The sequence below is a fragment of the Ciconia boyciana genome, chromosome 11 (genome assembly GCF_034638445.1).
Source record: "Ciconia boyciana chromosome 11, ASM3463844v1, whole genome shotgun sequence".
NCBI lineage: Eukaryota > Metazoa > Chordata > Aves > Ciconiiformes > Ciconiidae > Ciconia > Ciconia boyciana.
The window spans coordinates 2792378-2818465 of record NC_132944.1 but is presented as its reverse complement, the minus strand read 5'-3'; the positions used below and the strand labels follow the sequence as shown (position 1 = coordinate 2818465).

The 26088-nt window shown below is 37.5% G+C and overlaps 1 protein-coding gene across 11 annotated transcripts in view; it reads left to right on the top strand.

Moving 5' to 3' along the window:
* ATG7 (autophagy related 7) overlaps positions 1 to 26088 on the top strand; it is a 158192-nt gene that overhangs the window by 88526 nt on the left and 43578 nt on the right. Inside the window, exon 19 of one of the 11 annotated variants that reach the window (XM_072876194.1) lies at positions 6597 to 6634. The exons of the other annotated variants lie outside the window; for them this stretch is intronic. Coding sequence (XP_072732295.1) covers positions 6597 to 6611 — 15 coding nt within the window. The 3' untranslated portion in view covers positions 6612 to 6634. Of the gene's footprint in view, positions 1 to 6596; positions 6635 to 26088 lie in introns of those variants that run through there. 11 annotated transcript variants of the gene reach the window in all.

Genomic DNA, 26088 nt, shown 5'->3' with positions numbered 1-26088 from the left:
TCTTCAACAAAACAGTAGCCCTTGCTTGTCTTTGTTTCGATGGGTGCATAAGAGTCAGAAGAAAGCAATTTAAAAAAATCAACCAAGTAAGGTCATACAACTGGAAAATAAACTTACTTGCAAGACTTGCAATTGAGTTATGAAAAATTTCCAGATGTACCTGGCTAGTGTTGCCAGAGAAGCCATGGTGTTGAAGAGGCATCCAAGCTCACGTGAAGCTAATGCCTCCCTGCCTCCTTTGCTTTCTTTTTCACAGTGTGTTTCTAGGTGTGCAATTCTAGACTACCAGGACGTGATCAAGGCTTGCTTGGGTTTGTTTTGGCTTTTTAGTTAATTGGCTAACTGCCTGTGAATCAGAGTTGTAGCTGTGGCAGTTTGGTCCTTGCGGATGTGGTATAAAGATGGAATTCTTTGTTGGAGGGGTTGTTTTTATTTTGCATCCAGACAGCTGTAGAGATACTTCTCTGGCTGCGTGCAAATGCAAACCTCTGAGTTATATAAGATGCTGCCTAAAATCTAGCCTATTAGAATATATTTGTACCTGGAAACTCAAGCCTCTATTTTATGTGGTGTCTTGAAAACTAGGAGGTAAAACCTTCTTTGAAAAGGCTCAGGAAGTGCTGGATCTTGGAAGTATTTATGCTTTCATGCTGTCTTTGTTTTAGTTGTCTTAAATAGAAAAATATTTAGCAATCAGGGAATACTTCTTTACTGGGTGCACCTTTAAATGTGTTGGATATTTTAATATTTGGAGCAAAAAAATCAAATGTCATTTGACTTTAAAGATATTCTTTTTCCTGCTTGGAGGAAAATAATCTTAAATGGAGAGTGTGTCTTTGCTTGTTTGGACTTGTTAGTCTTAACTAAATAAAACAACCTCTTAACTGTTTGTTTTGACTCAATTTTCCCTTGTAGTCAAAAAAGTAAGATTATACCTGTCCATTGTTTCATTTACTATAGTATTTGTTATGGTATTGTTTATAGGGAAGTCGTATCTTTGAATAGGTATTGAAAACTGGTTTCTAATTAAGATCGAGGTTAACTTAAAGAAAAGGGGCACTTTGCAAAACAGCTCTGACTCTAACTGATACAGGCTTCATTTGTATGAAGCTGAACACAAATAATTCTGCTGTTGTGAAGAAAAAACCTTTAGTCATAAACATTTGTAATTTTACAAAGCAATAGGCTTGATTGTTGTCTGTTCAACAAGAATGTGGTGAAGTGTCAAGATTTTTACTTTCAATTACTGATGCAAACAGAGAGGTCTTAGTCGTCTTTCTGAGAGAACTTTTTCGCAGAATCCTGAGGAGTAGGTTTGGTTTTAAAAGTGATTACATTCCACACTTTCACATTGGTATCTAATTTAAAAGTTTTTTAAAAATAACCCCCCAAACCTAATAAGGGCACAGCACTTGGAACACAAAATTTTTGTTTTTCTAAGCATGCAATGCTGTCAAATGTGGGAAAGCAAAAGGGTGAATTTAAGCAGTGGGACACAAAGTCATGAGTTTCTTACTGTTGGTTTACACATACGGTATTTAATTGCACAGTCATAAAGTAGTCCATCTGACATGCCTACCAAGGGTGTGTGATTTTACAGCTAACATCTAGGACGTACTGGATACTTATATGCAAGAGGTAAATGTTAATGCCTTTAGCCTTGATTTGTTTCTTGATGTGTCAAAAGAAGTTGCAGAGCTTGCAACTGGTTCCTTATAAGTGGGAGTAATTCTCCAGAGAGCGAAGACAGTGACATTAGTCAGGGCTGAGGAGAAGGTTTAAAATGGGATGGGTTTCCTTTACAGTTGCGTGCAAACTATTTTTGCGACACTGGAGTAAATGAGACCCCAAGAGAGAATCTTATATTTCAGCAGACACCAATAGGAGCCTTAGAGCTGTTTGGGGTTGACTAGAGGAGAGCCAGTTTGCTCTGCTCTGCTACTGCAGCAGATCTGCCCGTCTTACCATCAGACATGGCAGTGCTTCAGCAGCCATGTCTTCCTCCATCTCAGCAGCTTCCTCCATCTCAGCGCGCTGTTCCTCCCCGGGGCGGGGGGCAGTGGTCGGGATCTTCCTGCCCTCTTCAAGTACCCGGGGGACGGTACGGAGCAAACGGAGACAGATTGGTCCTGGAAGCAAATGGTGACAGGACAGTGGTAGCATGGGAAGTTCTGATTTGATAGAAGGAAAAAGGTTGTGTGCTTTTTTGGGTGGGTTGGGGTGGGTGGGTTGGTTGGTTGGTTGGTTGGTTTATCATGAGGGTGGTCAAATACTGGACCAGGGACAGAAAGAGGTTGTGAGATCTTCATTCTTAGAGATACTCAGAATTCAACTGGAGAGGGCCTGAGCCTGGTTTTGTTGGCCCTCTTTGGTGTGGGGGTTGCAGTAAATGACCTCCAGGTGTCCCTACCCTAATTTTTTCTATAATTCTAAGCAAAAGTATAATAATCCTTGGAGAACAACACACAGGCGTTGTATATCATACATAAATCTGCCATTGTGCTCAGTTCTTGTATTTCGCTAAGCCTGCACTTCTGAAAATTTTAATCACAACATTTGAACTACTCTGAAATCTCATACTGAGCTTAAGTATTTGGCCATGCTTTTTAGTTAGCAGAAATAAGAGTTGCCCCTGATTGTATTGCTTAATTAAATTTTATAATATCATTTTTATAAAAATAATTTGAAAACTTTTTAATTCATGGATTTGAATGGAGTTGATGGCATGGAAGGGTAAATGGTTTTGCTACAGTAGAAACAAGAGATAATTTTGCAGATGGCTAAACATTCAGAAACTTTCTAACTTGGTTGTTTTTAAATATAGGACATGATATTAAAAGACAAGTATTATTCACATCAATTATTCCTGAATTCTGCTTCTGAAACTGGGGACTGTGTTGACACATGGAATAAAAAAAAGCTACTTTTTGCTAAACGTCAGCTTGATAGTTATTAGAGCTATCTCTGGTCTGACAGACCTACTGTTTTCCCCTGTAGCAAAACTGCTGTTTCTGTTTGTCAGGACAAACAGTTTTGGAAAATAATTGCTGTTCCAATTTTATTTTTTTTTTTTTAAAGTGTCCTACTGGACGTTGTTCCCATCTCTGTTTTCCTTTTTGAAGAAGTAATTTATGCTCACAGTTCTAGTGGTTTCTACTGCTAGGAAGGGACCAAGAATTTTTGCAATTCTTGCATTTACTCATTAATATCAAATATATTATGTATCATACTGAGGCTTCTGTTTGGGCACGGTAGGACTGCCCAGCACCTAAATCTCGGGAAGTAGAGCTGACCATAACCATTCTGTTCATGCTGGTCGTCAATTTTTATGTCAGTTAATAATTATCTACCATAAACCTAGGTTTTGCAAAAATCTGCCTTAAAAATAATTGTTTATTGTTGGATTTAGACAACTTGTTCACATGTTGCTGCTTTCTGTCCTTAGACACAGTGTAGCTTATAACTGTTTTGAACAAGTCTAAACTATGTTGAAACCATGTTTAGTAATAAACATACAAAACCAGTTTTGAACAAGTTGAAAATCTTACAATGAAGCCAGAGGAAGTTTTGCTATTGACTTACATATAGAGTAATATGGTTCAAGCCTTCCTTGATCACTTTGAAAACTGACTCTTCTTTTGTGATCTTTAAGATAAACTGAGGAGAGTATCTTGACGGAATGGGTCGCAATTTCGGTGAACTCAGTAGTTGCATTAATTTCACAAGCTCCGTTGTGATCTACATAACCTGTTTTTCATACAAATCACGTGCAAGAGAAGTCACGTACTTCAAAACGAATAAATATTAGCTGTGTCGAGAAAGGGATAAAAAGTTCATAATTTAATGTCTACAGCTACAGTAAAAACTTCAGCATTTTATAATATACACTTCTGCTTTATTTTGTGAAAGTGGCCTGTTCTAATGCACTGTCTCTTGTAGAGTAAATGTCAAGCTGCGCACTTTTGAATCGACAGTACTAATTGGGGCACTGATTGAAAGTGTGACCATTTACATTTATCCTCTAAGTGGTTAATGTACAGCAGTATTTTAAAGTTTAGTATGATGTTATGCAGCATTGAACAATCCACTTAATTTATGAATGCTTTGGGAACATTTTTGAGTTTCCCTTTCAGAGTCCCACAACATGAATAATTGAAAATTGGGTCTAGCTACACCTGCTGGAAATAGAATATGAATTAGATTACTTTTTCTAGATTAACTGGGAATGAAGCTTTAAAAAATACAAATGGGTGTAAACTATGCAAGACTTGTTTAAGCTGTAGTTTTTTAAATCACACACAAAACAGTAAAAAAAGCATGCATAATGTGTCCTAGCACATTAGTTTTTTGCGAAAAAAACACAGTTTTTCACTATGAAATGGCTTTCAGTTTATTTGGAAGACTTGTATTTGACACTCAGTTTGTGTATCTAAATGCAGTATGTATGCATACATTAATTTAAGTACTGTAACTTTTTTATAATCAAGTAAAATGGTGACAGATTCTTAATTTTCTGAACTAATTTTCAGAATGTGTTGCAGTATTGTGCCGTGTACTCTTGAAATATGTAAATCTTAAAACCAGTGTTAAAATCAGTTATTTATGTTTTCTGTGGTCTTGCTTAACCTAGCAATAGATACACTATTTTGAAGAAACAACTGTAGTTGACTTCAGCTGCTTCTAACTATTTGCCTGGGGCTACTAAATTAACTTTTCCATTCTCTGAATTGTTACCCTGACAAGAAGTCCCTCTGTTTCCTGTTCTTAATTCTTGCCTGACTGTGTGGATTGAACTGTGTGACTTCACATGAAAATGAGGTGGTGTGTGTTCCTTCCCAGTCATAAGACATATCGCCCTATTCCAGGAAACACCACCCACTATTGTTTCCAAGACTTTGCAGATCTTATGTACATTAGGTAATTTAATTGTGATACAGTAATTAAAACCAGAAGTTCTTTTGCTCCCCACAAAACCTGCATTATACTTTTTATAATATATATTCAAATTTTAAAACCAATTAAAATATTCATATATATATATATAGCATTGTTAGAAGTGGACACATTTACAAATACATTTAAAAATTATATATAGATTTTAACATACCTATGTTGCTGATATCTCAACATAGAATATTTGGTTCTTCTTGCTGTGTGACTGGCTGTTAACACTAAGTATTCTTGGATGGGCTAAGCACACAGTTGTTGTTTTAAGTTAGCAATTCCTTATTAACAGACCTATCCCTGCAGCTTTTCAGAATGTTGAATATTATTCACTGATTTCTTACTAACCATCAATTTACAGATGGGAAGTCTTTTTTTTTTTATTTTTTCCCCCAGAGCAGTTTACACCTCTGACAACTTGTTTTTAATTTTTCATTTTAAGTAAAAAACTAGTTTTGGTTAGTTCTCAAATAAAAATCCTTGTCATAATGGAAAGCAGATTAATTAAATGTTAAGAGTAGAGAATATGTGCTGGTCTTTGTGCCTGTAATGGAGACAGGAAGATGTGGAAACAGACATTTATAGAATACTTTGAGCTTTCAAAAGACTGTAGAAATTGAAATTCTGGAGAATTCCTACATGTAAATAATCCAGCAAGATATAAACAAGATTACAAGGAATGCTGGACTTTTATTATTCTTTTAAAAACGTGTTCATGCAAGACTTCTAAGAACTGTGAAATGGTTGCGCTAGGGTTCTGCTTTCAGTTGATCTCTTCACCTATGCACTCTGCGAATGCATCAGATTGTGTATATGTAAGAAATGGTTGCTGCCTTTTCTCTTCTTCCTGGAAGCCTTCAGATATCCTTATACCTCAACTTCTAATTCTATCTGTGATTCTAAAAAACTTTGAAAATAGCAGGTTATCATAGTATCTTGTGTACTGAAAATATAAGAACGTGGTGATAACAAGCAACAGTGGAAAGAAGTCTTATTTTCCACAGTAATTATTCCTTAGTACTTTCAGACAGTAGTGATAATAATACCCTCAACAATTTTTTTTTTGTCTCCTTGTTTTTCATTGAAGCAATAGAATTCATTTCTGAAAAATAAATATTATAGCTTATCTTGAAAAGGATTCTTTTCTCAAGGGGAAAACCTTGGTAAGTTCATGAACTTCTTCCAAGAGCAGGATTAAGATCTTGATGTCCCAGATTTATCAAAGACATTATTCCATTAGTGAAGATGAGAAAGAAAATGTGAATAGTATTTCAGTACTGCTAAGTCTTTACAAGCTTCTGATTCAAATGCTTGCATTAACAAGAATATTGTATAATGAAATCTGTAGAACATGTTGCAGCGCTGTATTACCTCTGCCAAGCAGCATCATTGTGCATTTCAGCTGAAAAGATATGCCAAATATTGAGATGAGTCTATGAGTCCGAAAATAAATATTTTGATTGGCCATGTCTTTAAAATGTGTTCTAATTGATTTTATTAAGACTGGCATTCTTCCAAAACTGCTGCACAAACACTTCGGGATCTGATCCTTCATCGTTTAAATAAATGCCAAAATTCCAATTGACTTCAAAGAGAGCAGAATTAAGATCTTAGTCACCAAAAGACACATTCTGATTTTATCTCATAAACAGGAGGGTCACGCATGATAGTTTGTTTGAAAGACAGAAACAAGTACCTGAAGGGAAGTGGCAATTGGGTAAGTGAGTTTTCTTCATTCGAATCAGCACCGAAGGCATGTATTAGTTTGCTCGGGGAAGGCAGCCTAATGTTAAAGATGCTGTCTCTCATTAGACATGTTGTTAAGCCATCATCTACTAGCAGCTTGCACTTAACAAGCAAACGTCTTTCAGTGTTCCAGTTGTCCGAATTATCGATTACATCTATCTATCTAAATCGTTATGGTGATTCTCAGTCTCGCGTTTGTGATGTGGAACAGTTAGCTAGTGGTGATACAGCTGTGGCAGCCTAAGGAATAAGCTCAGCAAGGTTTGTAGAGAAGATAATATCTTGTATTAGACATACTGACATAGTTGGAAAAGCAAGAGAATCTTTTGACATACAACATTTACATGCAAAGGAAAAGCTGCAAAATTGAGGCTGGCTGAAGCTGAATCACTTGCTGTGAGGCTGATTGAATAGTAGAGTTTCTCCTTGGCCCCACTGTCATCCAGTCATTCCCATTTCCCCTTTTTTCTGTTAGGAACTGGTTTTAGATTCTGCTTGGTTTTTGTTCTTCAAAGGTAGGACACTTTCCTAAGTTATTTCGCAGGGCAAATTCATGAACAGTTATATTGGCCATCACTAAAAGTATGATAATCTGCACCAGTAGGCAAGAGTGAGCAAGCAGAGAGCTTGTTAGGCTGATTTCTCTGCCAAAGCCTACATCTCACCCAGGCTACAGCCGGAGTTTAAATTTATCAGATGATTGGAGAGAATTAAGTGGTCAGGCCTAAATGAGGAATGTGAGCTGAGAGATGGTTTGATTTGATGGAAGGAGACGGATGATTTTATGAAAACTGGTTTGGTGTTGGTAACTGGACGCTTATCATATTCCAGACAGCTTTGAGTGCCTTTCATTTGTCTTAAGACTATTGGCTGTAATAAATTTTCTGGAAAATTTGAGATTAAAAAACCCTGCCTAAATATAGCTCTCTATTAACTTCTTCCTCCCAAATTCTCTGCATCTCTTATCCCTTCCTGTGTCTCGCTTTCTCTTCTGAATCAATGATGGCAGCTATACCCATTTATAATTTTCTAGTTTAAACGTAATTTTCCTGCATAATTCCAAGCCATGCACCAGGTTTTTTTAGTTGCGCTGATTTAGAAGATCGTTATTTTTGCTTCTTCATGTTGCTGTTCACAACTCAGCTAATATGTGGTATCTGTAAGAAATTATCCATTTAAGAATCACGGCTTGAAGAGAAAATCGCAGATAGTTGACCAGCCAACTTTATTGGTTGATACTCTACCCAAAATACTTTGAATGTAGTGATGTATCAATAAGTAGGCCAGAATATTCTGTTTGCAGGAAGATGGGTAGCCAAAAGGAGCGCTGGTAGCAACAGCGAGGCCTGACGAGGTACACCGATTCCATCCATAGGCAGTCCGCAGGCCTTAGACTACAGCGGGAACTCCAGAAACAGATTTCTGATTAGCTTGAACATGTCTTAGCAAACGATGACATCATGACAGGAGTCCTGGAGTGCTACTATAACATGGTTATTTCATACCGATGAGCACTGAAGAAAAATAGTTACAAGGAATGCCAATTTTAATGGTTTTACTTTCTGCTGACAGTTCATGTGTAGTTATTTGATTGCTAGATGTAGTGCAGGAGAGGGGAGTAGGACAGTGTCTTTTGAAGCCAGTCCAATATCTGCAGCAACGTGTAACATGAAGCTGAGCCTGCATTTGACGTTACGAGGTACAAATGAAGGCTGCGCTCGGAGCTGGCTACTGCGTCTCAGCTAACAGATGGTAACATCTCACTGTCGTAAGTGACAGTCAGGGTGTAAGAACATGCCTGTTTTTTTCAGAAACCTCGGTACGGTTAATTGAAAACTATTAGGAGAAGGCCTAATTTTAGGAAAGATCGTTCAGACAGACTTAAAAACGTGTGGTAGACAAGCTTGTTTTCTTTCATTCCAAAGTCAGAGTATACAGATATTTGTGGGGAGAATGTTCTTAGCATCTGAAGACCCAGATGATAGGTAAGGATTTCTGCTTTTTGATGGCTGGCTTCTTTCTAGTTAAACCAAAAAAGTTTTCCTTTGAGCCAGCGAAGAGAATTTCATTCAGCTGTGAAGACAGCTGATTTGCCTTGGGGCAAAATGTGTGAAGACACAGATGTCCAAAAAAGGAGAAGCACTAGGGAATAAAATAATAGAAATTGCCAAATAACAGTTTCTAAATAAAGTATGTGAAAGCTTACTGTACATAAACTAAAATCGAATTTAAGATTACTGCATGCTATGTCGTATCTTAAAGGGATCATCACGCTAAATTACTGGTTTTGCATTCGCAGTCTTGTTTCAGGCTTTGTACTGTGACAGAAAATTTTTGCGGTGTTCCATAGGTGTACGCATATCATGTAAATATAAGGTATATAATTTTAAACTGAATGTTACCTCGATTTTTCTTGAGGATATTTTGACTCTACTCATTAGAGCATTTTCTGTTAATAAAAAATTAATGACAGCATGAGTCAAAACATTTAAAAATTCAAATTGACATTGCAGTGTTGTGAACTCCTTTTGAATTTTGCAAATTCCTGAAACACAGTCTCTACAGGTCCTATAATGTCTCCAATTATAAATATTTCTTCTTAGGTAGTGGAATAATTTCAAGATGAAGTAAGTTGCTATTTAGACTTTTGATTCTCACTCTTTGTGAACACTTATGTGCATCTTGGTCATGATATTAATTATTGTATTTGAAAAGTCTTATTTGGGCATAATTTGGATATTCTTAGGTACTGTGATAAGCCACTACAGTCTGTTGGGGTTGTATGTCTGTCTGTCCTGAATTCAAATTTATATGCTGTCAAAAACCCAGTATTCTACTGCTGAAACTGAACATTTGTTCACTCTTTGTGGGAGAAAAAAAATCTCCTTACCTTATATGTGTAGGTCAGCATAAAGCATAGCATTTTGGTTTTGTCTGAAGAAATTATCTTACTTTATTTCCTTGTTGCTTGTTTCTTTTCACTGTTTCTGAAAAAAGGAAACACTGATTAAATAAGCATTGAATGTATATCAAAGACATAGAAGTGTTTCCAGGGATATTTCTTCATCTTTATGTTGTAAGAATAATTATAATGAATTTGATTTGTAATTACTGCCAGGCCAACAATTCTGAGTCTAGTCAACATATAGAAGGTAAAAAATATGGTGAGATAAGTCTGGGCTTCCACTGGAGAGCAAAATTCTGTTCCTACTTGCCTAGTGTTAACTACAGAGCTTTCTCTCATGGCCCCCCTCCATTTTTGCTCCCTCCCCCCGCTCCTATAGCCATGAGCACTCTGTCATGTTGACACTGGCAATCGAACTGTCTTGCTTTGAGTATGAAAGAACTACTTTTATCGTTTCTAATATGCAGCCTAGGGCCAAAACAGACAAAGCAATTTTCAAGGACTAGGTTCAGAAGGAGGCGGGAATTCCCATTGTACAGCCCTTGGGAGTATGACTTCAGTAGCCAGCTCTGAAGCAGTTATTTATCACGATGACAACTGTTGGTCTGTCCATACTTGGTCAGCTGAGGTCCACACTGTTTGATGGTAACTAGCTCATTGTCATCAATCCTTAAAAAACAAAAATGATTTGTTATGGTCAGATCTGTCAGGAGACGCCTATATTGTTTAATCTGGTTCTTAAACGTCAAAAATAATTTTATTCCATATTTCTGTAAGAAGTTGGGCTGGATCATTGTTTGAACACTTCCAAAGAAAAACCTAATTCTTCAGGCAAAAGTAACATCAATGCTGAAGCCTACTTTCTATCAGGGAGTATCTTTGTGTGGCACTGCTATCTTTTCATGTCCAAGGTTTTCTTTTTTATTAAGTCCCATATGGCACTGTCCTTGTGCCTTGTCCAGTGTTTTACCTTGTCTGCTTTGTCCAGTGTTTTACCTATGTTTTGTCTTAAGGAATTTTTTTATTCTTGCCCTTCTTTGTCCTTTATGTTGTCAGTCACCGTAAGCTTGTTGACGTCTACCCATCCATGCATCTTGCGACCTAACTTTCAGCTTGTCTTAAAAATCGTTTTACTTTATATCTATCTTCTTTTGAACTCTCATCACCACTGCTATCAGCTTTCTGACACCTTTCTTTTATTGCAGAATGCTTCCAATCCGTAGTGATATTAGAACCCCAGTTAATACCTTTTTCATCTCAGTTTCTATGAAACACTTCTAATAAATCTCCTTTTTTCATTTTTCTTATCTAAATCTCCTTAACTCATTTTTCATAGAGCTGTCACTAGTAATCAGACAACCTAAATATGTTTATTCTTCAGTACCATTGCTGCTTGATTTCATCAGTTTAGGTGCTGCCCTTTCTTGAGATGCGTCTAATTTGCTTTTTTAGTATGGATTATAAATCAAGGTGACACCACCATTTTCTCAAAGTAACAAAGATTACCTTTATCAATGTAAGCATACCGTACTGTAGAAGTCAAGGAACATAACTGTATCACCTCTGCTACACTCTCCTGCTAATCTAATGCTCTTTGAGTCCAGTTCACAAGCATGAAAAAATGCAATAATTATCCCATTCCCCATTGTCTTTTAATAAACCTTGACTCACTGCATAATTTTCCATAAGTTTTTATGGTACTTCTAATCTTTGTGCATGAACTTTTATAATTGGAATAACTTGGAACTCGTTCTGCCTTTTGAATGATTTGTTGGTTTTTGACTTCTTTCTTCTTGTTAGCAGCAATGCTGTAATTTTAAATGTGATGTGCTTGCCCAGCTTTGTGCTTGGTCTCCATATGAATTTCATTTTTCCTTGGTGTGGGAAAAGTACCAGCCTAGAGATAAATCCTGTGTTGATTGGCTGCTCTAAATAAAGCAAACAGCAGTTGTTTCTAAGCTGACGTTATCATTGCCCAAATTAGAACTTGACTGCAGCTTGGAGACATCAATGGAGATATATCATTCCTGTTATTCAACCTGATCTTTTAGCTTTTTCTCCTTGTGAAAACCAAATCCTGCTCAGTTATTTAATGGCACATGAGGCCTAGACATAGTTTTCTGTTCTGAAGGGCTGGGATTTAAAATAAGCTTAAACCGTTTATTTTATTTATTTTAATGTTTATTTATTAATAATTTGTTAAAATAAATATAAATACTTAAGCTGCCTCCTGATATTGTGTCTTTCTCAGCTGTAAGGCTGAAGATTCTCCAGAGTGCAAAATGAAGCTGAAGGGAAGAGTATATATTTCCATACAAATATAACATTTCCTCACGGTTCCGCACTGGCCCTTCTCTGTACACAGCAGAATCAATATACGCTGGGCTCTGTGAGCCGTACCATACCCTAGATGAGGCGGAGAGGTCCAAACACAGTAAGATTTGTATGCTAATCTGTATATGGGTTTGTGTAATATTGTGCTGGTTGTCTTGACCTTAACACAGTCTTGTGGAGCAAGATTGACCCACATTGAAAAGGTCATCATGAAGCTGCTCTCTGCAGAGCTGGCACTTCACTTATCATTTCATAATCAGCGTAGAGACGCATCTTGAAACTCTTTTCCTTCCAGTAATGCAATGTAGGTAAAAGAGAGGGTATGTGTTGAAAACTGAGGTACCGCTGCCAAAGCAGGAAAACAAAGTTGGGGTGTTTGTTGAGCACCAAACTGCACTTACTCCTTGCGTAGTTGATTTACATGAGATCCACCTCAGTGCTGTTTCTAAACGTGTTTTTGTGTCATGCAACATGTTCTGTAGGTGAATAGCTTTTGGCTGTTTTGGACCATGGATTAAAAAACTTGCTAGAATATCTTAGAAAGAATCCTGTGTTACCCACCCCATCCTGTGTAAATGAAGAAACCAATTTAATGCATCTACCAGGTTCAGCTGCTGCCTGTTCTATTTGCCATGCTGTGGTTCCCTGTGTGTTTTAAATTGCTATCCTCAGTGGGCACTGAAACTTTGAACGCGCTTGTTTTGAAATTTCACTGCGGCATACTTAGACTCTTACAAAATCCCTCCCAGACATTAGTGTAAGTGTGTTGGCACTGCATGTCTACTAGGACGCAGAGATGGTTTCTTTAATTGCTCGTTTGTGTGCTTCTATTAAAAGATCCCTTGTCTCTTAGCCAGGTGTATGGGCAACCTGTGTAATGGTGTCCGTATGTGTGGTGTTCTGGCTGGAGGAACGTGGTTTAAAAACAAGCTTCAAGAACTGATTGACCTATGTGGAAACAGACTGCACAGATGTGTTGTAATATCTTTCCCACTTCAGCAGACATGACTAAACAGACTTTGTCTGCTCTGAACAATTAAGATGTTTGCCAGTGTGTGCAGGGCCCTATGCAAGTTCCAGCTTGTTCCCAACTGGTAGAGGAGTTTTTCAATTTGTGCAAAAATATTTTAGCTGTTCACGTTCTCTTCATTTTAGGGTTTACTCAAGAACTTTAACTTTTCAAGGAACACCTTATTCTTTACACCAATAAAAACACTTCCAGTCTTCGGATTTTTCTAGTTTTTCGAATTCCCTGGAAGCAGTACTTACGTAGCCAAAAAAGCAAACCTTGCTTTATACGAAAACAAAGTAAGAAAACCCAGTGATGTTTATTCATGACCACAACAGTTTTCCTGTCATCATGACTCAGAAAGAATCTGAGAATCTCTGCTCAGAATTTTGCTTTAATGTGGAGGCTCTCAAGTGATATCCACAGGATGCAAATGGAACTGAGGACTGATGCTGTGTAACTGATGTCAGGGGGAACTTTGTGCTGTTGAATTAAACAAGACAAGGAACAGGGCAATCACTCATACAAGCTCTGAGAGAAGTAAGATTAGGTTTATCATGCTGAACAGGGTGATCACTGTGGGCATTGGCCGCGTGATAAGTTGTCGTAGGTGTGTGACTGGACTATCTGCCGTCTCTGAAGGTGTGGCTTCCAGTGGGAGAAAGCTGCTGTCCTGAGAACGGCTGAAGAGTCATTTTTCTGCTGAGGTAGGCTGACAAACCGGATACATACGGTCTTTTCTCCAAGGCAGACCTGTTTCCTTTAGGCTTCCTACACTCATATCTGTCTCATGTCTATTTGGTAATTAGAGAAATTTTCTGAAGCTAGTGAGTTTAAAGTATTGAACGATCTTCAAAGAAACCACCACAGAAAATGAAGCATACAGATCCAAGCCTGAGATATGATTGTTAATGGGTTGGGGTTGTTTTAATCCCTCAGTATTGTTGGTTAACGTTATGGAACTTTTTTCGTTGTTGAAATTTTAATTGAGTCGTATTACTACAAAGACAAAGGAATACAAAAGTTTCCATGAGCAGCTACTCCCTTACATCACCAAAGTCACCCAGAGCAGCAATATTTAGATATCAGAGTAGCAGGAAATGACTACATCAGCTAGTAGCTAATCATTTAGTCTTTCAGAAACCTTTTGAACTAGAAAACAGTTCCATGACTTTCAAAAGAATAATTATAAATCATGTATTTGTAATAAGTATAGATTATTTGTTCTGCATTGAAATAACTAGACAGTATTTGGTTAAAACGTTGCTACCTAGGTTTTTTAGCTGGAAACGGAACTTCACCATGGTGCACGCTGAGCAGCACATGAAAAAGAAATGCCATCCCCTCTTTCCCTTGGCAATCCCCCCTACCCCAGCAACAAATAAGCCTTTAAAGTAAATAAGATTCAGTTAAGATGCTAAACCCGTTCGAGGATTTAATTGTTCATGCCGAATATAACTAAGTCATCTGAGTAACATAATTTAAGTTGTACCAACATTATTATTACCACCTAACTACCAGTTATTCAATATATTCCAGAATCATAGAAGAGTGAGACTGGAAGGGAGCTCTGGAGGCCATCACGTCCAGCCTCCTCCTCCGTGCAGGGCTGAATCTGTGGGCAGCTTGTCCCAGTGCTTAACCACCGTCACTTGACAATTTTTCCTTATGTCCAGACAGAATTTCTGTTGTTGCAGCTTGTGCCCATTGCCTTTTCTTCTTTCTGTACGTGCTCCTCCAAGGAGTCTGTTATCTGATTCCATGGTTGATTATTTGCTGGAACAGAGAAGGAGGTACTTTACTAAGGAGTTACAGAAGTATCTAACTTGGTGAACTTTATATGCTGTTTACTCCCTGAATTTCTTGGTAAACTTTTATTTTCAATGCTAAAAGCTATTTTAAATTAAAGTTGAGCAAAACAAATTTTAAAAATATATTTTCATAAAGGGTTTTCTTCTGCATTTTACTGTTGGATACAGTAACTAAAGGGAGTTATTGAATCGATATTCTATCTTAGAGAAAGAAGGAATTGCTTTTTTAAAGAAAACCATTCATTTAGGTGAAATATATGTGACTAGGGAGTCACTGACTTCCTATTTCTTCAAAGCTTGCCTTATCTGAAGAGGGCACTGATAGAGCACTGATTTATAAAAAACACAATTCTAAACAAGCTTATTCTCTCACTTATAGCTGTGTATATCTGGAATAATTTATAAAGGTTAGCTGTGCCAAGTTTTGTTGACTACATAGTCTTATCAGTGGAAGAAACAGCTCATGACTTTGAAGACGAAGGAAATAATGAAACTAGACCGTGGATCATTACATTAAATGTCGTGCAGAGGGGAAATGGAGAGAATAGTTCCTGATTTTAATATGCTGTTTTAATTCCCCCCCAAATGAAATTGCTGTCTTTAGTAGTTTGAAGCCATACTCACAAATTCTCCTTCACCAGCAAAATTTTATTGTAGCCCATCACTTGTTTCTTTGATTCCTGAATGCAATTAATTTAGTTTTGAGGAATATGGAAGAACAACTTATCAACTTGTTATCGTACAGTTTTGGTTGAGAATTTAGCCCCTGTGGATAGGTCAGTGTAGGAGAAAGCCACTCACGTCCACTCATCTAGAGTGGACAATGGAAGCTTTCCTTAATGGCAGAATGACATGTTGTCTGTAACTTAAGAGAGGAGCTGGCTGGGGCTATACAGTGAAATAATGTACCGTGAAAGACAAGGAGTTTGTGAGATGTGGGAGAATGTATTGCCAGCACACACACCGACACAAACAGATTTGTAGTTGGAATAACAGACCTAGGTGATAAATCTGTGCTTTGAATGGGATTGATGCAATCAGCATAACTCTCAGAACAATGAGAAAATTGGGGGAATTTAAGGCATAAGGTGATGTGAGCTTTAACAAGGACCTCTGGACAAATAGGACAATGTTAAAAAAGTTTATGATATGGTTTAAAATTGTCTTGATGCGTAGCTCAAAGGAAGGCAGACTCTAATATCCAGGATGGTTTGAATTACTGAGAGGAGAAAAAAGGAGAGGATTTCAAAGGCAGAAATGACTGGTGCTCAGCTAATACTTCCCCGCTTACAGTTGTGAAGAAACCAGACTTCATTTATGTCATTTGAAACTCCTTGTCTCTAATGTTGTTATTTTTCTAGTGTCTTAGACCACAACCTGGGTATGATATGACTCTAATTCCAATTTAGCTCCTTAGAAATATTTCCTGTTACCCATAATAAAAAACAAAATGGGGAAGAACATCCATCTCTGATGCAGAGGAAATCAAACCCTCAGTTCTTGGTTACAAAAGAATTTTTTTATACTGTTACGAGGAGAAAGAACGGTTTCAATAGAATTGTAATTCATTTGTTTATCACACTAGAAGAGAAATATTAGAATTACATACGAGCTTTTAAATGAATTTTGTGATAAAGTAGCAGGCGTTCAAAAGGTTAATCCAAGAGATGTGGTCAGCTTTACAGAAAATACAAAATGGTATCACTTTTCTGAGCTCTCAGTGAGGATGCTTTGGAAGAATAGCACTCCCGGGCAAACCAGACTTCGTATTAATGCGGGGGGGCAGGGAGCTTGTTTTGTTTTGGTTTGGTTTTTAAGTCTTCTCCGTTACACAATAGGTGAACGCAGCACTGGCATTTTGTAGGAATATTCCATCGAGCCAAAAAAAGGTTAAGAAAAGTTTGTTAAGTGTTAAGTCAGAACGGATAAGAATGAGATGATTATACACGGAGTTGCAATCCGGAATGCAGCTTGTTAGTGAGCACTGTGAAGCAAAAGTAGACCAGTTTACACAAGACAAGATCCATATTTAGGGAGCAGGGTCACACGTTGCCAAAGTAGAGAGATGATCAACATAGTTCTTGTAAAGTGTTTATGTTGGATAAAATCATTTGCCTGCCTGAGACCCACATTGTAGTTATTCAAGACGATCTTATGTTTCTCAAATTTAGACCCAAACATTTAAATTAACGTTATAAGAGTGCTCCTCAGATTTTTGTTTTCAGTTTAAAAAGAGGAGTTGCAAACAATAGCTTAATGTTTCGATTATTTATAGAGTACATTTTGTGTTTTGGTTTATATCAAGTCTTCAGTTTTCCCCTATGCGATATCTATAACTGCCTGTTCCTTTTGATTTCTGTTTATTATCAGTTCTGTAAGGAATTGAAGAGCTTTATAAACTGAGTAAAATGAATCATTTTACTCACTACTGAAAAGAAAACCATTTTTTGAAGTGTAGTATGATCTTAAATGTTTATAAATGAGTACGACCTCAGTTGTGAATATTGTCCGCAAAGGTGTCATTCACAGCATATTGTCAAATTGCTGCTTGAGCCTGCTCCTCTTGGCACAAAAGGAAAAGCACAGCCCGCTGAAATGGCAGCGCTGCTTTCTGCTGCAGTTCGTTGCTCTGGGGATATGTCTCAGTTGAATGCTATTGTAGCCTGACATCGCTTGGCTCGTGCAACCTGCCGGGAATCACAGCGTGAGAGGATATATCCCTGTAGGCCTTGCCGTATTTTACAATTTTATGTTTGAATTAAAACACTTGATTGTTCAAAATTATGCAGAACAACCTCATAAATATATTCCAGTTCGTTCTTTGGGGGGAGGAGGAAGTGGTGAAGTGAAAAAAAAGGGATATTTAAGATAATGTAAATTTAGTGCCACAAAGGACTAAAGTATCTTTTCATAGTGCAGGAGATCTGTTGCTTGTTTTAAGATGAATTTTATGGAAAATTAATTTAACAGCCTTGGTTTACATTCCCATTTTGAAAACATGCTAACTATATTTGCTGCCCTGCAATCAAACTTTTCAAAGTAGCTTCTCACTCTGTCGTTCACAGTTGGATTAACATGTTCTTTCTGCGGTCCCTGTTGATCCCATAAACTCAGTGTAATTGCAGTCATAAAGTAGGCAAAAAGATCAAAGTAATCCCATATGGGGGGGGGGAAGAGCATTCTGAGCCAAAACAAGCTGCTTGGCTTGTAAGCAATTGGAAGCCTTTGCTGTAGCACAGCTGCAATGTACTCTGCGTTACAGAGCTCCATAGCGTGGCACGCTGCGTGCTTCATCTTACTACGATCCTATAGAAACGCTGTAAGAGTGCTTTGCTAAGCTTGACTAGACTAAATAGACATGTCATACAAAGATTGTTTGGTACCAGATAGATTACACTGGAGGGGCTGTGTTTTTCTCCTCTTTTTCAGGGCACTGGGTTACAAATAATGAAGTGCAACAGAGTGGGTTTGATTTTGAATCGGTGTCCAATTTGGTGCACTCAAAGAAACGAATCCCGTGGCATGGTCATGCCATCTTCCAACAGTTTTGTGCCATCAGGCTGAAATAAGGTTCGCCTACCGTCAGGAGCTTGTTAAAACATTGTTTTCTTACTGCATTCGGGGAATGAAAAAGACCAACAGGAGAGCAAGTGGGTTTCCACTTTGTTAAAGCATGTCTAGCAGGACAGGTAAAGAAAGGGAAAATGAGAGAATTAAATAAGGGGAGTTGATAGCTAGGAGACATACAAGTATTTGCAGACGATCTGTTCGTCCAACAGATGTTGAAATTATGCGGTCAGAAAATCGAAAGCGATTTTGAAAAGGGTTACAGAATCCTAAGAGTCATGCAAGACCCTCCTAACACAAAACCTCTGCACAGTATCATCAAAATTCTTGTTTGTTCGGTTGTTTCCATACTAATGGAAGTGTTACCATAAAAATAAATCTGACACTTGTACAAGTTTTCAGCTGAATCTGGGTTGGGCATGTAGTTTCAGAACCGTTTCCTGAGTCACTACCTAGATTTTTAAGTGAACTTGAGGCTGCCTCTATTATTTAGAAAATGTGTAATGTATGGGCATAGCAAATACTTTAAGAGTGAGGCAATGTGCTTGTAGAGGTCCGCTATTGCCGATGCACCTCGTGCTTTTCATGTTAATTTTCTGTCCATTTGAAACAATAGGGGTTTAGTAGAACTAAACCATAAACCTGATCTGCCTGTTGTATTTCTAGAGCATCTCTACCTTTAATATCTAAATATTTTACTAGTACTGCTTATATACCAACGCTTGCAATTTTCTGTGTAATATTTATTTTTATCCTATTTGATAAAGATAATGGGAAGAGTGACATGTAGGCTTTTAATAATCATAATGCGGGAAACTGGCATGCAAGATTTTAATACAAATGCATTTATCTGCTCGAAGGTTTTGAACTGTATAACGTGAAATGAATCTGATTATTGCAGTATCATTTATGCATTTAATATTGGAAACCATCTTCCTTTACTCATTTAGTTTCAGCTGGTGTCTTCAGAAATTATTTTAGTTTCTAACTATATGAAGAGCATTCTTTCTGCATAAGAGGAGAACATTTTCCATAACTTCTTGATGCCTCCTCCACAAGATAGAAATGTTGTGTATACACCACATGTATCTCCATGGAAGCAATTATGAGATCAGTGAGGTCACTGGATAAATCAAAATTGTAATGAATTAATATTTTGATTGCTTTTCAAGTTTTCTGTTAGTTACGTGTTATATGCAGTGCACTAGAGGAAATATGTTTGTACTAAAGATCTGTACAAAATGCGCATGTAAGATGACATAACTGCATGTGGGAAATCTGTGTCAGTTTTTTCTGCCAAATATTTTCTGATAATGGGAATTGAGCTAAAAAGAATCCATATTATTGATTTCAGAATTATTTAGAATAATACATATTTTGTTTGTCTTTGCCAGCTACACTTGTGGAGATGGAGTATGGTTGATTAAACAAGAAAATACCTTAGGCGTAGGGTTGAAACGTGACTCATATCTGAGTTAGGTGACCTTCCAATAATACTTTTATTGTTATGGGATTCTCTGTCTCATCTGAAAATGGTCTATGCACTTTAATCAGTCAATACAACTTCAAGGATTTCTGTGGACTTTTTTTTACTTGTAGAAGTTGGGAGTTTTTTTGAAAATAAGAGAGATTTTTTTCCAGTTCTGAAGGGTCTTCATAACTCTGAAGGGTCTCCCTTCGTGATATGACATGGTTTGCAGATACCGATCTTAGTTCCTTCTTCCACCCCAAACGTCTCTCTCCATGAAGAGTGGTGAGACGATTGGTTCTTCACGCAGGCTGTCAGAACGCGCATCCAGGAACGTGCCCCCTGTCTGACCAGCCTTCTAGTTATGGTCTGAATTTCTTCTGAATATAAGGGTTATCTGGTTTATTAGGTGAATAGAACTGTACCTTTATAGCTTAGCATCTTTAAGCTGTTGAAAAGATTGGAAGTAGATGAGTCTTCTCTTCCTATCAAGAAGGTGTTGCTCTGTCAGCCATGCGCAGGTGCTATAAAGAAGCATTGGGAGGGTGGTAACGATAGAGGGCATATTTGTGGATACGTGATGGGTATGGGCTGATTTGACAAAGATGATCCTTGTTTCAAGAAATGATTTAATCTTATGTTTGGAGCTAAAGTAAAACACTGGAGCAGGATTCTTAGAGACGCTGTGAAATCTCAGAAATATTTAAAACTCAGCTGGACAAGGCCCTGAGCAACCTGATCTAGTTGGTCCTGCTTTGAGTGAAGGAATGGACAAAATGATTTCCAGAGTTATCCTCCAGTCGAGCTCAGTCTGTGATTCTGTGACCCTGTATTAGAACGCTGACTGTACCTTAACAATCATGTTTTATGATCTCTTTTATTGTTTCTGAATTGTTTGTTTCTGAAATTCAGTTGAATAGCTTGTGTAGTTAAACTGCTGCTCTTTTTGATCAGTAACTATCAAATGTTTGATTCTGTATGACCTGAAAGCTAATTTACAGGTCTTAGATAGCAGTTATGCATCGCCTGTGAATTAAAAAGATGTAGTGGAACATGACAAGCTATTAATTTACAGCCAAGCAAATAAAGTCTGTGTAGTTGGAATGGCATAGACTCAGATGTATAAATGGTGTTAATTTTTCTGAGAGATCCACTTATGTGTGTGATCTAGATTTCCTGTGAAACCCTTGAAAGTAAGTGTGTGTTTACATCTACGTTGTGAATTTTTTGCAGGATTTAGAAATGTAATGGATTTTTATTTTTAATGTAAAGTCTGGGCACATCAAAGGAGGAAGATGATAGAAAAATTTGAATGCATACTTTTATATACTATAATGTTTTCTTTTTCATTTCAGTCAAAGGGTTTATATCAGATCTAATCATTACTATGACAGTGTTTACATTAATGTGGCTTCATTCAAACATACATTTTGTTTGGATAGTTGCCTTTTAGTGGTGGTAAAATGAAGTTTAAAATCCCACACAAAACAGGATAATGGCAATCATGAAACCTGCTTGGTGGGGGGGTGGTTGTTTGTTTTCACACTTGTTTGTTTTCAGTTTTTAAGAGCCTAAGGAAAAGAAAATAATAGTAGAAACTATCTTAATAGTAGAAATTATCCTCTTAGGTATACGTCATTCCAACAACTCAAGTGCTATGCCCTGAAAAATGGCCTTTTCAGCTCCAAAGCACTTTTAGAGGGGAAGAGAAATTGGTTCTGTATTTGCTTGCTTCTCTGCTTTGTTTTTTTTCCTCATAAAACAAGAAACAACGGAAGGAAATGTGTCTGAGGCAGTCTTATACCAAAGAACCCCAGCATGCATTTTTTTTGTTTCTTTTATTGTATTGTTTCATTAACTGTTAGTAATGTAAAAAACAATCCTTTTTATGAATGTTTTCATATAATAATCTGATTAATACCTAGGAAAACTGCTATAAAAACAAAAGGGACTAATTACTGTCCAGTGCTACTATTTTTATATGTTTGGAACGTTTATTAGGGGATGTTAAAAAGGCTTTCTAGCTAAGAGTTTACACTGTAAACAAATACTTTCTGTACTGTTTACTTGCCTTTTTCTGTTTATTTCTTAAATATATATTTCAAAGTATTTGGAATCTTCAGATACCAGTTCTACAAGATATTTAGAAAATGCTCTGGTTTCAAGTGTATGAGCCAACTAAGCCCATGTGCTAAGGAGCTTGCTGAATTTCTGCATTGGCTAACTGTTGCAGTAGTAGCTCAAATGTAGGTAGGTCAAACCAAGTATAAAGCCCATCTTGGAAGAGGACATTTTCAGAAAAAGGCTGTGATCCCTCTGTCCCAAGCTCCTAGAACAGTAGGTGCTGGATAAAAAGGATACAAAAATTGAGTAAACAGAAAAGGGACAGAAAAATCAAATTCAAGACACCTGTAGCTTGATAGAATGGAGAGCAGCAGAGGAAAAAAGAAGAGATATCCTGAAAGGTGATGGCAGGAATCTTAAACATACTGCAGCTGGCAAGATGGAAGTCAGTCGGGTGATTTTGAGAGGGGTAATGTTTGCAGTTTGTATGAAAAGTGAGGCCACTCATGAGAGGTATTATATATATATATATATATATATATATATTCAAGAGAATTTCATGCAAGAGGAGCTCGAAGAATAATGGTTGCTGTTGGTTGAGATCAAAATGAGAATGCCTCATGACCTTGACCTAGATTTTAAGCTGTGGTCATGGGCTAAAAATACAGAATTTTGGAAGGGCTATAAAGGGAAAACAAGCATCAGTCGGGGACACCATCATTGAAGAAAAGTACAAAGTTGGTGGACTTGAATTTTCTTGCAAGATAGTAAACCATTCAGATAGGAAAGGCTGTGAAGGCAGAGACAGAAAAAAATAACTTGTGTAGGTACTAGGGATGCCAGGAATTTCTCAGCTGTGTCAGCTAGCTAGGGTAGGACCATTGTGTACAGGGATCTGGAAAAATTATCCACAATTTTCTCCACCTGCTATTTAAATAAAGCAGCTTGAAGAAAGAAATGCAGTTTTTATAATCCTTGGCTTTGATTTTTTTTTTTTTTGTTAAGGTTAATTTATTTTTGTGTGTGTTTAAGTTCGTAATTTCTGTGTCAGCTGAAAAAAGAAGTATCTGATAGTCTGTAGTGAATTCTTCAGATTATAGCCAAAACTGATTTTAGCTATAGTTTAATTACAGAAAGTTAGCAGCCACTTCTGAAAAGAATTAGCTATATCTTGCTGCAGAAATAGAAGTCTGTTGTAGAACGGTTAGGTGTGGACGGGATGAACAGTCGTTGTGGGGGAGCCACTGCGATTGTTGTAGGATAAGCTCTTGCCACTGGGAGCAAGGGTGGATCCTTGTTTGAGTGCATTACCCTGGTTTCTTAGAGAGCAAAGAAAATACGTTACCGTAGAGTGCACTATGCAGGCTCTGACATGTATCTAGATATACATTCTGAACAAAGCTAAGTGCTCACGTTAGTGTAGAATACTGTTCGTGTTGGTTGTTCGTTTACGGCTTTTTTTCCTGTGGGAAAGGGGGATGGGAAGGAATTGTTGAATATGCAAAATGCTTGAAGTGTTTTCGGTTTCAGTAAGATGAAGCGTAGCGCTTACTGTGCGTCAAGCATCCAAGATGAAAGGAGGGTGCTGAACTTTATAATTATCCCTCAGTCTATACCATGAAGTCTGAAAAAGTTGCATGTTAGGACTTGCAGGCGTTTAATGAATTTCAAGTTGCAATTTCGTTTCTGTTGCCATTCCTGAAAGATACAGCCAGTGGACCAAGAATACTGAACAGGTCACACAAGGAGTGTTCATGCAGCCTGCTGCGTCTGGTTCATTTCTAGTACAAGTATATTTAGACACACAACCACACAGATTTTGTGAAGTGATTTAGGCTGCCAGAAGTTCTAATGTATTGTCTCTCTGGTAGAGCATGGAACAAAAACACGTTTAACCTATTATCTATCAAAAAGCTTACATTTTATAGCTATAAAATAATTTAGTTGCTTCAAATCTAAACATATGCTTGAATGTATTCTTTTTTTCATTTGTTTAGATTTCCTGAGTAAGCGTTCATTTCTAAATCAAAGACTAAGCTATGATAAGCCTGATTTGATCTGGGAAGCTGTATGTTCTCATGTGATACTCAGCTGTGCTGCTTAATATATGTAATGTCTAATTTTCAGCCCTTGCCTCTGCCTGTAGAATTTTACTCTTTACTTACTCTTCACTGTATTTGGAGCATTTATAAAATAGTAGACACTGTGGTTTGCATAATAAAACTATTCCAGGTTTTTCTAAGCAGAGTGTTTTGGTACATGTGTATGTAAATTTGTCTCAGTTGTGTGTAGAAAATAGTATTTGTGGGGGTTGTTTGTTTGTTTGTTTTGTCTCTCTTAATGAGGTAGCCGTTTTTGTGGCAAATCCTGCTAGATCCATGCTGGCGAAAAACTTCTAAGAATCCCCTAAGGGCACATTTATATTCTTGCAAGTTTATTTATAAGATAAACAGTAGTTATCTATTTGAATTACATGTTAAGTCTAAGATGCAAAGCCCCTACCTGATTCAGTAGGTGAGCACCAATTGTGGAACCGTTGTCGTGGAAGTTGCATTTCAGGTACCAGGTGTTATTGTTGTATGAAGGAAATGCAAAACTCTCTGTTCAGCAGCAGTTATTGAACATGCAATCTGGAACTGTGTAAAATCAGTCACTGGGAACTTGGGAACAGTTCAGTTAATACACGGGGGGTTTTTTCCCATTCTTCCTATTATGTCAGAAAATAATACTTGTCATTTCAAGAAAACAAGCGCGGGAATTCTTTTATCCTGACTAGACATAATTTGCATCTGAAATTTAAGAACCTCTACAAAGCAGTTTGAATATAAAAGCACATATTTGAAGAAACAGGTGCATTAGATAATCTGTCCAGATTTGTACAAACCGGGTTGGTTTTGACAGCTGCTTTATTATCTTCCTATTTTATGACTTCTCGTGTCGTTGCCTGTAGCTGCGTTTAGGTTTGACTCACCCAGGTGTGCTGCAGGACAGAAGAGAAGTGAAAACAAACCCCAAATTCACAGCTTGGTTTAGATATCAGATTCCTGGCATGACAGTCATTTTAGACATTGTCTTTCGTGGCTTTCTATATTTTATGCTTTCTGCTCTTAAAAGTTCCATTCAAGTAATAACCAAAGTTTGCGTAGTCATAGTCTATGTATTTGAAATGCCTTTTCATGAAAAGGTGTACTGCTATTAACTAAGAGCCTATGATGTATTATAATTTAGCTATCAGTATTGACAATTAACACACCTTATTTTGCACAGTATCGTGTAGCTTGTTTTCTTTAGGTTAACATGCAATTGTTAACTTTTGTATTGAATTTTCCCCTTTTGTTTCATGTTTTCCGCTCCCCTCTGCGGGTCATTTATTAAGGTGCTACTACTTTGTTCTTTATAAACCTTAGTAAGATGCAACACACAGTGCTGCTGTTGTGACTGCTCTGGTAGTTAGATGAAGCGTAAACTGTCTGTTCTTCTGGAAGTAAAATAATAGTATACTTTCCAAACGTGTAAAAACAATTCTCCTCAATCCAGGATGTTTGCATAGAGGTTAAATACCTCTGAACCTCAGTTTCAGTCTTTTTGCAAATATTTTTATGCTTAAAAAGGCCTAGAAAAGAGGTGTGCTTTCGATAGGAGAAAATTTAATTGTCATTCTCTTCGCTTCCCTTTCATCCTCCTGTTAGCAATACTGTATTTCTTAAATTACCTAGTAGGCGCTGCTGCTGGCTGCGCGATGTGCTTGCACTGTTAGTCTTCAAGTTACTTGAGGCCCTCTATGGGTTGCCTGTCCTCGACTGTTAAGGCCAAATACGGGGAACTGGTTTCTTCCCTTCAGTTTCAAGAAAAAGAAATGACGGTGCCGTGGGAGCTGCTGGTTGTATTGTATGGGGTGTTAGAGTAACGCAAGCATTGCACGTGAGACGTGTAAAGCAAAAAGGCTCTCCGAGCTTTGCAGGAATTATGGAACAGCGAGCCAGTTCCTGGATGGAAGTATTTTCGTATCACAAAATTACTAATGTAACTGGCACCCTTACCAGCCTTCCTCTGTAAAAACCAACCAAACAAGAAGGAGAGTGTACTTGCCTGCTCACCCTGTTCAGATCAGAACAGATGATGGGAAAGCACAGAGCCGAGAAGCTGGCTACGCTCCCGGTATATCTGTTTAGGAGATAAGGAAGACTTTTTTTAGGGCTGTCGGTTGGCTCCTTTCACTTTTGCCTTTGAATCACCTCGT